Source organism: Anser anser (genome assembly GCF_964211835.1).
Source record: "Anser anser genome assembly, chromosome: 20".
In the NCBI taxonomy this organism is placed as follows: Eukaryota; Metazoa; Chordata; class Aves; order Anseriformes; family Anatidae; genus Anser; species Anser anser.
In genome coordinates, this window is record NC_139741.1 from 1,321,309 (window position 1) to 1,333,881 (window position 12,573).

At 35.7% G+C, this 12,573-nt stretch overlaps 1 protein-coding gene across 3 annotated transcripts in view; it reads left to right on the plus strand.

The window, feature by feature from the left end:
- Positions 1-12,573, plus strand: part of NF1 (neurofibromin 1) — a 98,380-nt gene that overhangs the window by 27,189 nt on the left and 58,618 nt on the right. For all 3 annotated transcript variants that reach the window (XM_083806097.1, XM_083806095.1, XM_083806096.1), the window contains exons 15-30: positions 88-167; positions 1,517-1,640; positions 2,137-2,280; positions 3,009-3,255; positions 3,574-3,647; positions 3,772-3,855; positions 4,444-4,884; positions 5,322-5,461; positions 5,996-6,118; positions 6,521-6,604; positions 7,124-7,240; positions 7,793-7,974; positions 8,103-8,314; positions 8,882-9,043; positions 10,054-10,157; positions 11,036-11,171. In XM_083806097.1, coding sequence (XP_083662223.1) covers positions 88-167; positions 1,517-1,640; positions 2,137-2,280; positions 3,009-3,255; positions 3,574-3,647; positions 3,772-3,855; positions 4,444-4,884; positions 5,322-5,461; positions 5,996-6,118; positions 6,521-6,604; positions 7,124-7,240; positions 7,793-7,974; positions 8,103-8,314; positions 8,882-9,043; positions 10,054-10,157; positions 11,036-11,171 — 2,454 coding nt within the window. The remainder of the gene's footprint in view (positions 1-87; positions 168-1,516; positions 1,641-2,136; positions 2,281-3,008; positions 3,256-3,573; positions 3,648-3,771; positions 3,856-4,443; positions 4,885-5,321; positions 5,462-5,995; positions 6,119-6,520; positions 6,605-7,123; positions 7,241-7,792; positions 7,975-8,102; positions 8,315-8,881; positions 9,044-10,053; positions 10,158-11,035; positions 11,172-12,573) is intronic.

Consider the following 12,573-nt stretch of genomic DNA (forward strand, 5'->3'; position numbering starts at 1 on the left):
TTGTGATTACACCTATTTCTCTGCCTATTCTTAAGTGACTTGTCAATTTCTGCCTTTAAGTGAGATGCTGTTCTGTTTTGAACATAGGCCTTGCTAGTTCTTCACCAGTTAGACAGCATTGATTTGTGGAATCCTGATGCACCTATAGAAACATTCTGGGAAATTAGGTAAGTTCACTCCTGTAAATTAGAGCAATAGCTGTTTTGATTTGTCTTCTCTTTTGCAATAGCTGTGAATGTTTTGAGAAAGCTGTACAACGTTGGCTTGAATCTGCAGTCAAAATGATTTGTTTTCTGATGACAAAGTAGTATTTTCCTTATATTACTTCCATTAAAAAAAAAAAAAATGTTTTGCTGGCTTTCTTAAAGACTCACTTCAATCTGTTGTTAAGGTATAGCAACAATTACTCATTTAAAAGGTTAAAGACTTGCCCTGGATTCAAGTGTTTATTGTTTGAATTCTGTTTTATCCTCTGTGGGCTGAGGGAGGGTAATGCAAAGCAATTCTAGCAGTGTGGATTTGCTGATCTTGACTCTGAAGCCCTCACCTAAGGAAGGTAGTAGTTTGCCATGACCTGTGGTCTCCATTTGTCTTTGTTATGTATCTAAGGAATTTTTATTGGTTAAAGTCATCTTGCTTATTATAACATCACAGCAGCTGTTGCAGTTGATTTCTTGGAGAATATTTAAAAAAAAAAGTTCCAAAATAATCAGTTACACAAAAAGCTGAACCAAAAAACTAGGTAACTCAGAATTCTAAGAATTGCATGAGCTAAACAATTTAAGAAAAATATTTGGTGATCTAATCTGATTTGGTACAGGTGTTTGTTTTAGAAGAAAGGGAATTAAAGTCTAGAAGGAACACTTTGACGAGCATCAACAAATTGGCCTGCGTGACTGCTAAATGTGGCTCAAGGGGCTTATTATTGGGTTAGTTTGGGGGCTGAGTCCTGCCTAGATGGGCAATAACTAAAACTCATTACTGTAATTTCTAGTAGTAGAAATGAGTTTGTGGTCTGTTCGGGCTGGGGGAAAAACCCATTAAAATTGACACTAATTTGGACCCTTTGGCAGTTTTAACAGAGAGTGTGAGGCCTGAATGGATATGAAGAAGGAACATCCCTAGATGTGTTCCTTCCAGAACAGAGTTGTGACACGTTATCAGAGCAGTGTAGGTAAACTTGTACTGCCACTGTCTGTGCTGTATCTGTTCTGTGGATAAATGGAGGACTTCTGAATCGACAGCCCTGGAGTCTGGACTTCTAACAAGTACCCAAATTGCTTAACTTCCTCTAGGGAACTATAGAGGCCAGTTGGGCGGTGGGAAGGGTCAGAGGGGTTTTGTCATTTAAAGTACACACCTATATTATATCTACTATACATTTTAAAAGAAGATGCTAGCTTATCTGTAGGATATTCATGCTCATTGTCTATTTCTATGTAAAAAGTAGTAATACCTTTATCAGATATTTTATTATTAGATGATAAAGCTAATGCTAAATTTCATTTTGCTGCAGTTCACAAATGCTTTTTTATATCTGCAAGAAACTAACCAGTCATCAGATGCTCAGCAGTACAGAAATCCTCAAATGGCTGCGAGAGATTCTCATCTGTAGGAATAAATTTCTTCTAAAAAATAAAGTAAGTAAACATTATCACCGATCTTTTGGGATCATTAAAATGAATTGATCTCTGTTTTGTTACTGCTTTTATTTATAAGGTTTCTTTTATGATGGAAAGAGATTTAGTAGCTACTAAAGAACTAAAGTAGTTCTTTACACTTAATTGCATTTAAATTATAGTTATGTTTATGTTGGTATATATTCTGTGGAGTAAAAACCAAGAAGCCCATTGGGATTTTGGGAGGCCCCAAGGAAGGAAGAAAAAGGCATGATGGTGTGCTTATATCGAGGTGATATGTTTTGAAGATGACTCTCAAAATAGTTTACTTTCTTAAGGGGAAATGTCATTCTAAGATACCATTAATATGGGTAAATTTATAAAGCCCTCTGAGAGCACCTATGTGAAAGGTGCTGTGTAAATGTTGACGAGCTTTTTACTTTAGTGACAACAGTTCCTGAACTGCATTGTTTTAAAAGATAAGGTGATTAATTATTTTTCTTTCCTCTCTTTACAGCAATCAGACAGGAGTTCCTGTCACTTTCTCTTCCTTTATGATGTCTCTGGAGGTGGAACTAGTCAAATGTCTCTTGACCATGAGGAGATGAAAAGCTGTACTCCGGGAGCCACCCTCAGGAGAGGGAAAGGGAATTCTTCCATAGTAAGTAATATAGGATAATAATAATTATTAACATTTAGGGATAAAAAATTATGTGCAAGTAGAAATTAAATCACTGAGTGTAATTTTTAAAAATATAATTTATTATTTCTGAGGAGGAAAAGGCATACTACTATGTGCTACTGTTCTCTTTCTGGTCAATAATCGGCTGTAACATGCATAAGTTTTGAATCTAATACGCTGGTTAGTAATGAGTTTCAGAAAGTTGCACTTACTTTTTTCACATTAAAAAGTTGGTGAATCCTTTTTTCTTAGGATCACATACAGCATCTCTTCATATTTGTCAGTTGCTAATAAATCTGAAATCTCACTTTTCAATGTATTGCATCCAGTCTGAATAAACTGTGAAAGATCATAAAGTCAACCATTTCAGTAAAGTATACCCTTTGACAGACAAGTCTAGTGTTTAGCTGCGGGGAAAAGTGAAGAGGGTATTTAGAACATCTTTTATGAGCCAAAAACTTCATTCTCTTTTTTAACATACAGTTTTTTGTTGTCAATAAGACTTTGCTAAGTATGTGGTTATCTTTGTGGAAGGAGCAGTTTCTTGCCACTGTGTTTGTGCAACAGCATATACAGTAGAGTTCAGATGTTGGTTAGGATTGTTTATTTCTACTAGAATGAAAGCAGGTATGAAAAACAATTTGGATTAAGAAAATTGCCATATTCCTAAGCAATATTACCGAATTTGGAATTCTGTGTTTCCCAAGGAAAGTACAGCAGGATGCAGTGGAACACCTATTTGTCGCAAAGCCCAAACAAAATTGGAAGTCGCTTTATACATGTTTTTGTGGAGCCCGGATATTGAGGCAGTCCTTGTGGCAATGTCCTGTTTCCGTCACCTGTGTGAAGAAGCAGATATCAGATGTGGAGTAGATGAAGTTTCAGTTCATAATTTTTTGCCAAACTACAACACTTTCATGGAGTTTGCATCTGTTAGCAATATGATGTCAACAGGTAAGAATGATGAGTCTTGGAAAATGCCTTTCTACCTGTACAATAAGACTTGTTTGGATTTGAGTTCTTTAAACAAGTTTGTATTCTTGATTTGGTTGTAACTCCTGCTTTCACTGAAATATCTTAGCCATTGAAACTGATGGAAAGAGTAGGGAATTTGGGTAACTGTTCATGAGGATTTAAAAGTGTAACAAGGAGAATCTTTCTAAACACTTTAAGGGATATGTTCCTCTTTAATAATTACTTTCAATTATCTCATATTTGATGTAGGTGGCTTTTCAAAAATTTGTTTGATAAATGTTCTGTGCTTGTTTGTAGGGAGAGCAGCTCTTCAGAAAAGAGTGATGGCATTATTAAGACGCATTGAACATCCAACTGCAGGCAACACAGAGGTAAGTTTTCTTCTAAATTTCTGTCCATTTCATATGTGTTTTTTTTCTTTTTTTTTTTTTGAACGCAGAAAAGACTGTTGCTACAAGTAGTTTTGAATTTAAATCTTCATATATCTTATTTTAGGCCTGGGAGGATACACATGCAAAATGGGAACAAGCTACAAAACTAATCCTTAACTATCCAAAGACCAAAATGGAAGATGGGCAGGTGACTATGAATTTTTCCTTAGGTTTAACCCTGTAGAAATTCAGAGTAACTATTTAAGCATATGTATTTTATGAAATTTCATTTTAATCTGGAAAATGAGTTGTATAGGAGGACTTAAGCTCCATGAAAATATTCCAGAAATTAAGTCCTCTGTGCTTACTGGTAAGAGAACAAGAGAAAATTTGACTTAAATTGCTGTAAGGGAGATAGCTGAATTTAATAATTGGAAAAAAAAAAAAAATGAAAACTCCAGAATACTACTAGAGAAATAAAATCTCTTTCACTGGAAATTTTCTAAGAAAAAAAAAGCTGCTGACTATCATGACTTAAATACATTTTTCTCCTACTACATAACAGGGAGTCATCTAGGCAACCCCTTTCAGTCCCTTTTTAACTCTGTTTCTTCAAATTATATAAAAATAGCTCCTCTGGATCGATTTTCGTTCATACTGTAAGATGAAAACCTTAGTAAATTGTTGGGATGGAATTAAAATGGTGGGATATGTTATGACATACTTCTAAATTCTGATCTCTATCCATTATTTATGTTTAATTGAAAAGATTTCATCTTCAGTCATTCTTTTTCAGGTTACTGAAAGTCTTCATAAAACGATTGTTAAGAGACGAATGTCGCATGTTAGTGGGGGAGGTTCCATAGACTTGTCTGACACAGATTCTCTTCAGGAATGGATCAACATGACGGGGTTCCTATGTGCCCTTGGAGGAGTGTGCCTACAGCATCGTAGCAATGCAGGATTAGCAACCTACAGTCCACCTATGGGCCCAGTCAATGAGCGTAAGGGCTCCATGATATCTATGGTATCCACTGAGGGAAATGCAGAGACTCCTGTTAGCAAATTCATAGATCGATTATTGACTCTGATGGTCTGTAACCACGAGAAAGTGGGACTTCAAATACGGACTAATATTAAAGATCTGGTGGGTTTGGAGTTGAGTCCAGCACTTTATCCAATGCTGTTTAACAAACTGAAGAATACCATCAGCAAGTTTTTTGATTCTCAAGGACAGGTAAACTGTTGATATATTCCTTCACTTGTGTATTTTAAAAATTATCGGTCTTGTTTTTCACATAGGTAATTGAAATGGGTTATCTGTTCATGTTTTCTACAAAAAAAAAAACTGCAAACGTGATTGTATTTGAGAGCATGCGTCATACAATTATCATATTTGATTCCAGGCTATATTTAGCATAAAGTAATTAAAAACATTCTTGAATTCCTAGTAAACTCTCAGAGTACAGAACTTGTGAGAGTGTTCTCAGAATCTTTAAGGTTGGTAGTGTTGGCATATTTAATGTCGATATGTATTGGAATTCTTCTGACTAGGTGATTCTAGAAAAATATTTGTCTGTTAGATTTTCTGCAGTGTATTTGATGAAAACACACTTTTTTTTTTTTGAGTTAACTGCAAACAGGAAGTTAACACTAGAAACTTTCTTCCCATAGGTTTTGTTAACTGAGACCAACACACAATTTGTAGAACAAACCATTGCTATAATGAAGAATTTGCTTGACAATCATACAGAAGGGAGCTCAGAACATCTTGGACAAGCTAGTATTGAGACAATGATGCTAAATCTGGTTAGGTGAGAAACCTGGTTAACCTTCTGTACAAAGTTACATGTTTATGGAGTGAAGTAGACACTTCTAGTTTTATATCTTTTCTGCTTTCACCCATGGAGAAAGAAGTTGATCCCTGTTCTTACTGTTCTGACAACTTCAGTAGTCATAAAGATTACTTAAATGATAGCGTAAAGTAGACTTCCTTTCTTCAGAACCAACCATTCCATACCTCACCCCCTTTCCTGGAAGCATTTCTGCTTTCTTTTCTGTACAATAGTGTTAGTGTTTAGAAACCAGATGAAGGGCAGGTTTCTGTTCGGTTTTATGCCAATCGGAAACCTTTTTGACCTCAAGAAACTTGGTGCTGGTCTTCAGCTGATGTAAGGCTTGGTTTGCTCACTTGGAAAAAACATTAGCCCAAACACTTGCTAACCCACTATGCAAGTCAGTTATTGTCAGCCAATGTGTAGATTATGACACAGACCTGAAAAGATTTCAAATGTGTGGGCCTCGTTTTGTACAGCATGAAGTATTTACTTTTTGCTTTTTATCTTCAGGTATGTGCGTGTGCTTGGAAATTTGGTACATGCAATTCAAATAAAAACTAAGCTCTGTCAGTTAGTAGAAGTAATGATGGAGAGAAGAGATGACCTTTCGTTTTGCCAAGAAATGAAATTCAGGTAAGAAAGCAATTTAGACATAATAAAACATCTAGGGCAGTGTAGTGTGGACAAATATAATTTTGGTTACATGTTTAAAAAAGAAAAAGAAAACTTATGATGGTATATTTATTTCTTTTACTTTGTCTTCAGGTTTAATAGTTTAGAATCTAGTATTGCATTATAATTTTATTTTGAATGTGGGGATACTGAACGTGTGTAAAAAAAATGATACAGAGTGGGGTATTACTTGGTACAATAAAATTCAGTTAATCTTCAGTATCTGGTGGTTCAAATATGAATTTGTAATAGTAAGTGGAAACAGTAGTAGGTGTGTTTGGGGATGTGGGTTATTATTTAGGGGAAAAAACAGAAAAACAAAGCTAGCAGTTTTACGTTTTTGTATCTATATTTAATTCACAGAAACAAAATGGTAGAATATTTGACAGACTGGGTTATGGGAACATCTAATCAAGCAACAGATGAGGATGTAAAATGCTTGACAAGGTAAGAAAGGATACTAATAAACTGCTTCTAAAGTTGCTAACAGTGTTCCAGATATCATTTGATATCCACAGATCAGTTGGATTATGTGGAATTTCTGTAGTGGTAGTAATTTTAAAGAAAAGACCAAAATTGAAACTTAATTTTTTTGTGAGCAGCAAGAAAATTGTATTTAATGGTTAGCTCTTGAGGGTTCTTTTAAAATGTACAGATTTTTATTTAAATCTTTTTAATGCTATTTCTGATTTAGTGTTAGAGTTGCTTGTTTTATTTCCTAGAACTATGTCTTCATATGATACATTATGAAGAATAAAATTGTCAAAGATTATAGTGTTGAATTCATACTTAAGTTTTTTTTAGTGAAAACATTTCTTTTTAGTAGTAGTCCTATAATAATGTGTTGCTTGAACCTGTACCACAGAATGTGATTGCTATTTTCCTGATGGACACAGTTTAAAGGTTAAAAAAGGTTTAAGAAACAGTTTAACAACTGATTCTTAAAAACTTAAAACTTTTTTTCAGAGATTTGGACCAAGCGAGTATGGAAGCAGTGGTGTCTCTTCTTGCTGGGCTTCCATTACAGCCTGAAGAAGGAGATGGTGTTGAGTTGATGGAAGCCAAATCTCAGTTATTTCTTAAGTAAACACTGACTTTTAACTATTTCTACTATACAGCGTCTCAGAGTAGATGCACTTAGTAGATATGACTTTTACTACCAACTAAGTTTTTCTTCTAGCAGAAGTAGAGATTACCTCGTATAGATGCCATTTCATAAATCTCTGCCTAATAGGTTTATGGAAACATTTTCATTTAGAAAATAACTACTAAATTTGTCTTTGTTTCCCCTTAATACAGACGTATCCTTAGTTCGTGGGAGGGATTAGCTGGGTTTGAAATTGCATTTTCATCCATGAAATTTAAAATCTCTTTCAAGACAGCTGTTTGTAAAGGCACACCGGTGGAATTTGTTTGCTTTGTTTGTGGGACTTATATATGAGTTTTTAGGGCAATGCCTCCTAGTTCTTACAACGTGTTCTTTGAAAGTTTAGACTGTGCTACAGGGAAGTTTTGGGGGGGGGGGATGGGATTTTTTGGGAGGCTTATGGTCTATTTGCTTTTGTATGCAAATCTTTCCAGACTGTTGCCTTCACAGAATCTGTTTTAACTATCCAAGTCTATCTTTTTCTTTAGATACTTCACACTGTTTATGAACCTTCTAAATGACTGTAGTGAAGTTGAAGATGAAAGTGCACAAACTGGTGGCAGGAAACGTGGAATGTCTCGAAGACTAGCTTCGCTACGACACTGCACTGTTCTTGCTATGTCAAATTTACTCAATGCAAATGTGGATAGTGGGCTTATGCACTCCATAGGTAAAGTAATTGGATAAAGCTATGCATAAATGAATACATAATGAAGACATTGGTATTTGATTTATTTTTGCATTTTCCTTAGTAGTTATGTTTTTGTTTTTGGTTTTTTTTTTTATTTGTTTTATCAGGCCTGGGCTATCATAAAGACCTCCAAACAAGAGCTACCTTTATGGAAGTCCTCACCAAAATTCTGCAGCAGGGAACAGAATTTGATACGTTAGCAGAAACAGTGCTAGCAGATCGGTTTGAGAGATTGGTGGAGTTGGTTACAATGATGGGCGATCAGGGGGAGCTCCCTATTGCTATGGCTTTAGCCAATGTGGTGCCTTGTTCTCAGTGGGTAAGTTAATTCATACATTTTATTTCCTAAGTGTTTTGAAAATAATAAGACTTAAAATAATTAGGTCAAACATTTTGGGGGTGTAAGAATAGCCTGCTAAAGAGAGATTAGACCTACCTTTCGTAATAACTAGCCTTTCTTAGTATATTCTCAGAAAGTATACTAAATCCAGCTGCAAGAGATCGTGATTATCAACAGTAGTTTTATATTAAATTTCAGTTAATGCCTGGGAGCAATTTTATATACAATTATTATAATAAATGCATTTGTTTTGGTTGATGTTATTTATTACAAATTGTGTGCTGTAATGCAGACGAACAGAACTGTATGTACTCCTCAGATTTAACAAGATGAATTGTTTTTTGTTACACAGCAGAATAAATGCTTATCTGTCTGGACTAACCATTTTGAATTTGCATGAGTGGTTGTCATGAGAGATTTTTAGGCAAACAGTAGCATAGGGAAAATTTAAAACAAGATTGTGCATGCAAGATTCCATAGCAAATTTAAAGCATTAGTACAGTCTTTGACTCACTGCTCAGATGACCATTTCCTGCTTCTTTTAAGGATGAGCTAGCTCGTGTCCTGGTCACACTCTTTGATTCCCGTCACTTGCTCTACCAGCTACTTTGGAATATGTTTTCAAAGGAAGTTGAACTAGCAGATTCCATGCAGACGCTCTTTCGAGGAAATAGCTTAGCTAGTAAAATAATGACTTTCTGTTTTAAGGTATGTTACCTAACATTTCTCTCTGCTACATAACAGATCAGTAACACAAAAAGTTTAGTAATATAAAAATACAAAGCTATGAGTCTATGGTGTTAAGCACTGGAGTAAATGAATCAGATGAAAATAGTGATGAGTTTCCTTTGGGACTTAGTTAAAGTTACTCTTAGCTCTCACATGCATTTCTTAAAAGCAGAACTCCCTAAACTTTCAGTGTTTGAAATAATACTTGTAGATCTCTTATGTTCAGGCCCAACTGAAAAATACAAATCCTTCTGGAACTAACCTTTTGCCAAGACTTCCTGAGTCAACCAGTTAGGCTCAAGTTTGCAGTTAGTCCTCTTGAAAGTTTCCAAGGCAATAAATGTTTCATCTTGATTGGTCTGTGTATTCAGTATTGTGAAGAAAACTGATTGCAGTAAAAAAAAAAATGTTTGCAAGATTTGTACATTTAAACAGACAAATATTAGATATTTAGAAAGCGTTACTTGATAAAAACAGCTAAATATATTTACAGATTTATATTACTTCGAAGTCTTGTCCTAAATAATCTTCAATCATAATAAGTCTTTTTAAACTTATGACTACCTTAGTTACATGAGTGATTTGGGGTGTAGTACCAGCTTGAAGACGGTTTCTAATGGTCTTCTGTTTAAAGAGGAGAAGACAAATTCCAAGGTCTTTCATTTCAGTTTAAAATGTTGTGTAGTGCTGTACAAACGGAGCTGGGTTGTTGAGTCAGTGGGCTCTAAGAAGGATTTCCATCTGGTTATTATGGTTATTAAGTTGACCTATCATTTTCTCTAGATTGAAAATTAAATAAAATACTGGTAGAAGTTGATCACAGTTGTGTTTCAGAAGTGAGTCTTCCAGAACACCAGCTTTACAGAAATCTGGCTTATGCCAAAACAAATCGAGTGTTTTCAGGCTCTCATAACGTACAGAATTTTGGAGTGTTCCTGTGGGTTGCTCTGTTAATCTGGCCACATATTCTGATTTTCTTTTTTCAATAGGTATATGGTGCTACATATTTGCAGAAGCTTCTGGAACCTTTATTAAGGACTGTGATCACGTCCTCCGAATGGCAGCATGTTAGCTTTGAGGTGGATCCTACAAGGTTTGAGATTCAAGGCAGGGGGGAACAAAAGTATTTATAGACTTGTCTCCCAGTCATTGTGATTTCCTTTTCCTTGTTGTAAATATTTTTCTCATACTTTCATACCTTTCTGCTCCTCACTTCACCAGACACATTCATTGTATCTACCAACAGTCCTTATACCCAGGGAGAATTGTACAGAGCTGTCCAACACATTGAGATGAGTTCTGCTGCATGTCCTCTAAGCCCTGAGAGAGTAAGGAAGACAGAGAGTCCTTACAGAACCTCTTCTCCTACTTGCTACTGCGTACTTCTTGTAGGCTACTAATGTGGGCGTTTTCCACTAGTACCAGAAGGCATCTGCTTTAGGTCGTTGGGTTAGTTACAGAAGCAAGTTGGAATGCATGCATATTGTAATTTTTTTTTTTGCTTTAATTTCTCATATCACTTCAAGACTTGGATTTAGTAGCTGTTCTGTTGTTTTGAATTTTCTTTAACTCTTGAAAAATTTTCAGAATTCTTCTTTTAAGTAGTTTGCCAAAAGATAGGCTTTATTTTTAATAGTTTAGCTGTCAAACAACTGTGTCTATCTCAGAAATTCCTTTCACAGAAACCATCATCAAACTGATAATGCAGGCCTCTTGGAATTATGAACGCTTGTCTTAGTGTGGAATGATGGGAGAGAATCCAACTTACAGCTATCTGTTTATTACTAAGTTTTGAATGACCTTGTATTTGTCACTTACGTAATTTAAAATATTGATGGAATCTTTTGTGTGAAAGATTGTAAATATTTCTGTAAGATTTTTATTTACCCTGTGGGATATGGTTACTACTGAAAATATAAGCATAGTCAGTGGGATTTGATTGCTGGTTATACATTTATGGGTCTCTTTCAGATTGGAGCCTACAGAAAGCCTTGAAGAGAACCAGCGGAGTCTCTTGCAAATGACAGAAAAATTTTTTCATGCAATCATTAATTCTTCTTCAGAGTTCCCACCACAACTTCGCAGTGTGTGCCATTGTTTGTACCAGGTATGCCTGCAATGGTTGCCTGCCCCTAAACTTTGGAGTTTGTTTTTACAATTCTAGCAGTTTGCATCTTGGTCTAGTAAAGGGTGCATAGTGGGCATTTCTTAAAGAATGTTGTCAAGAGGTTTGTTTAAGAACAGGGATCTAAGCTGAAGGACTAAATGGTGTTTTAGGCCTTGGGTTGGCAGTTAGGAGGTGACTAAAATGTTATTTTTTTAAGGAATTGAATCATAGCTAAGAACTCAGACCTAATCATCTCAGTGGGAAACTATAGATTAACTATGGAGGTAATGGTTATAGTTGCTTTCAACAGTTTATCACACAGGCCCTCTATAGGGAAGGCAGCGAAAAGAAAAAAAAAACAACAAAAAACTGTTGGGTTGGCAGAATGCAAAACCGTGTTTTGAATACAGAAGCATTATACTTGTTTGTTTTATTTCTGCTTTAATTGGTCCTATATAAAGTTAACTTATTAACTTTATACCTCTAGTAAACATCAATTTTATGAACAAAATAGCTACTTGTGCAGTTACTGATTTTACGTAGTTGTTTTCTGCATGAAAATCGAGACAATTCCTTCACGCGTATTTATTTCTGCAGTAATTTTTTCCAAAAATTGTCTCTGAAATCTATTATTCACATCACTGCACCAGCAATATTCGGTCTTCCAGTACAGGTGGACACAGTCTTACACTTTACATCTTTTATAGAAAAACAGGTTAAAAGATTGTAAGATTCTTGTACAGAAAACAACAACAAAACTGTATGGCTTTCAGTGGCACCAAACTAGCTGCTAAAATTCCAGTAGCTGCTGCTAAAATTCCAGTTGGGGATGGATATTCCTGCTGCCTGAAGAACCTGTAGGAAATACAGTTTGCTGTCCTTCTGGAGGAGGCTGTCACGGAAGGGCTGTGCACAGCAGTTTGTGAGCTGCAGTCTCTCCGTGTTCTGGAAGAGATATTGTTGGCCTTTCTGCCATGAAGTCTGTATCTCGGGTCTGAAGTAAAGCGAGGAAAACAGATTTTCTGAGCTATGTTTGGAAGGAGGGCATGCAAAGGAGCTATCATCAACCGCAGCCGCATGTGGGAGATCGCTGCGGAAAGTGAAAGCATCCGTGTCTTAGAGAAACAAAACTTTGAACTAATTATGAGTAGTACAAAAAAATTCTGTGCAATGTTAATCATTATTCTTAGCACTGTTAATGTTTTAGAAGCTATTAATAATTTTTGTAGTGAATACTGTTGTGATTTTCAGAACTTGGAAGTGAAGACCAGTGCATCATGTTGGGACTGTTGTGGATCTTGGGTTGTTGTCCTCAGCTGTTGGGAGGAATTAGGCGTGCAAATGCTGGCCTTTTGTTTCTGCTGTAACAGCTGGTGTAAATGGCTTCTCAAGTCATCTGGCT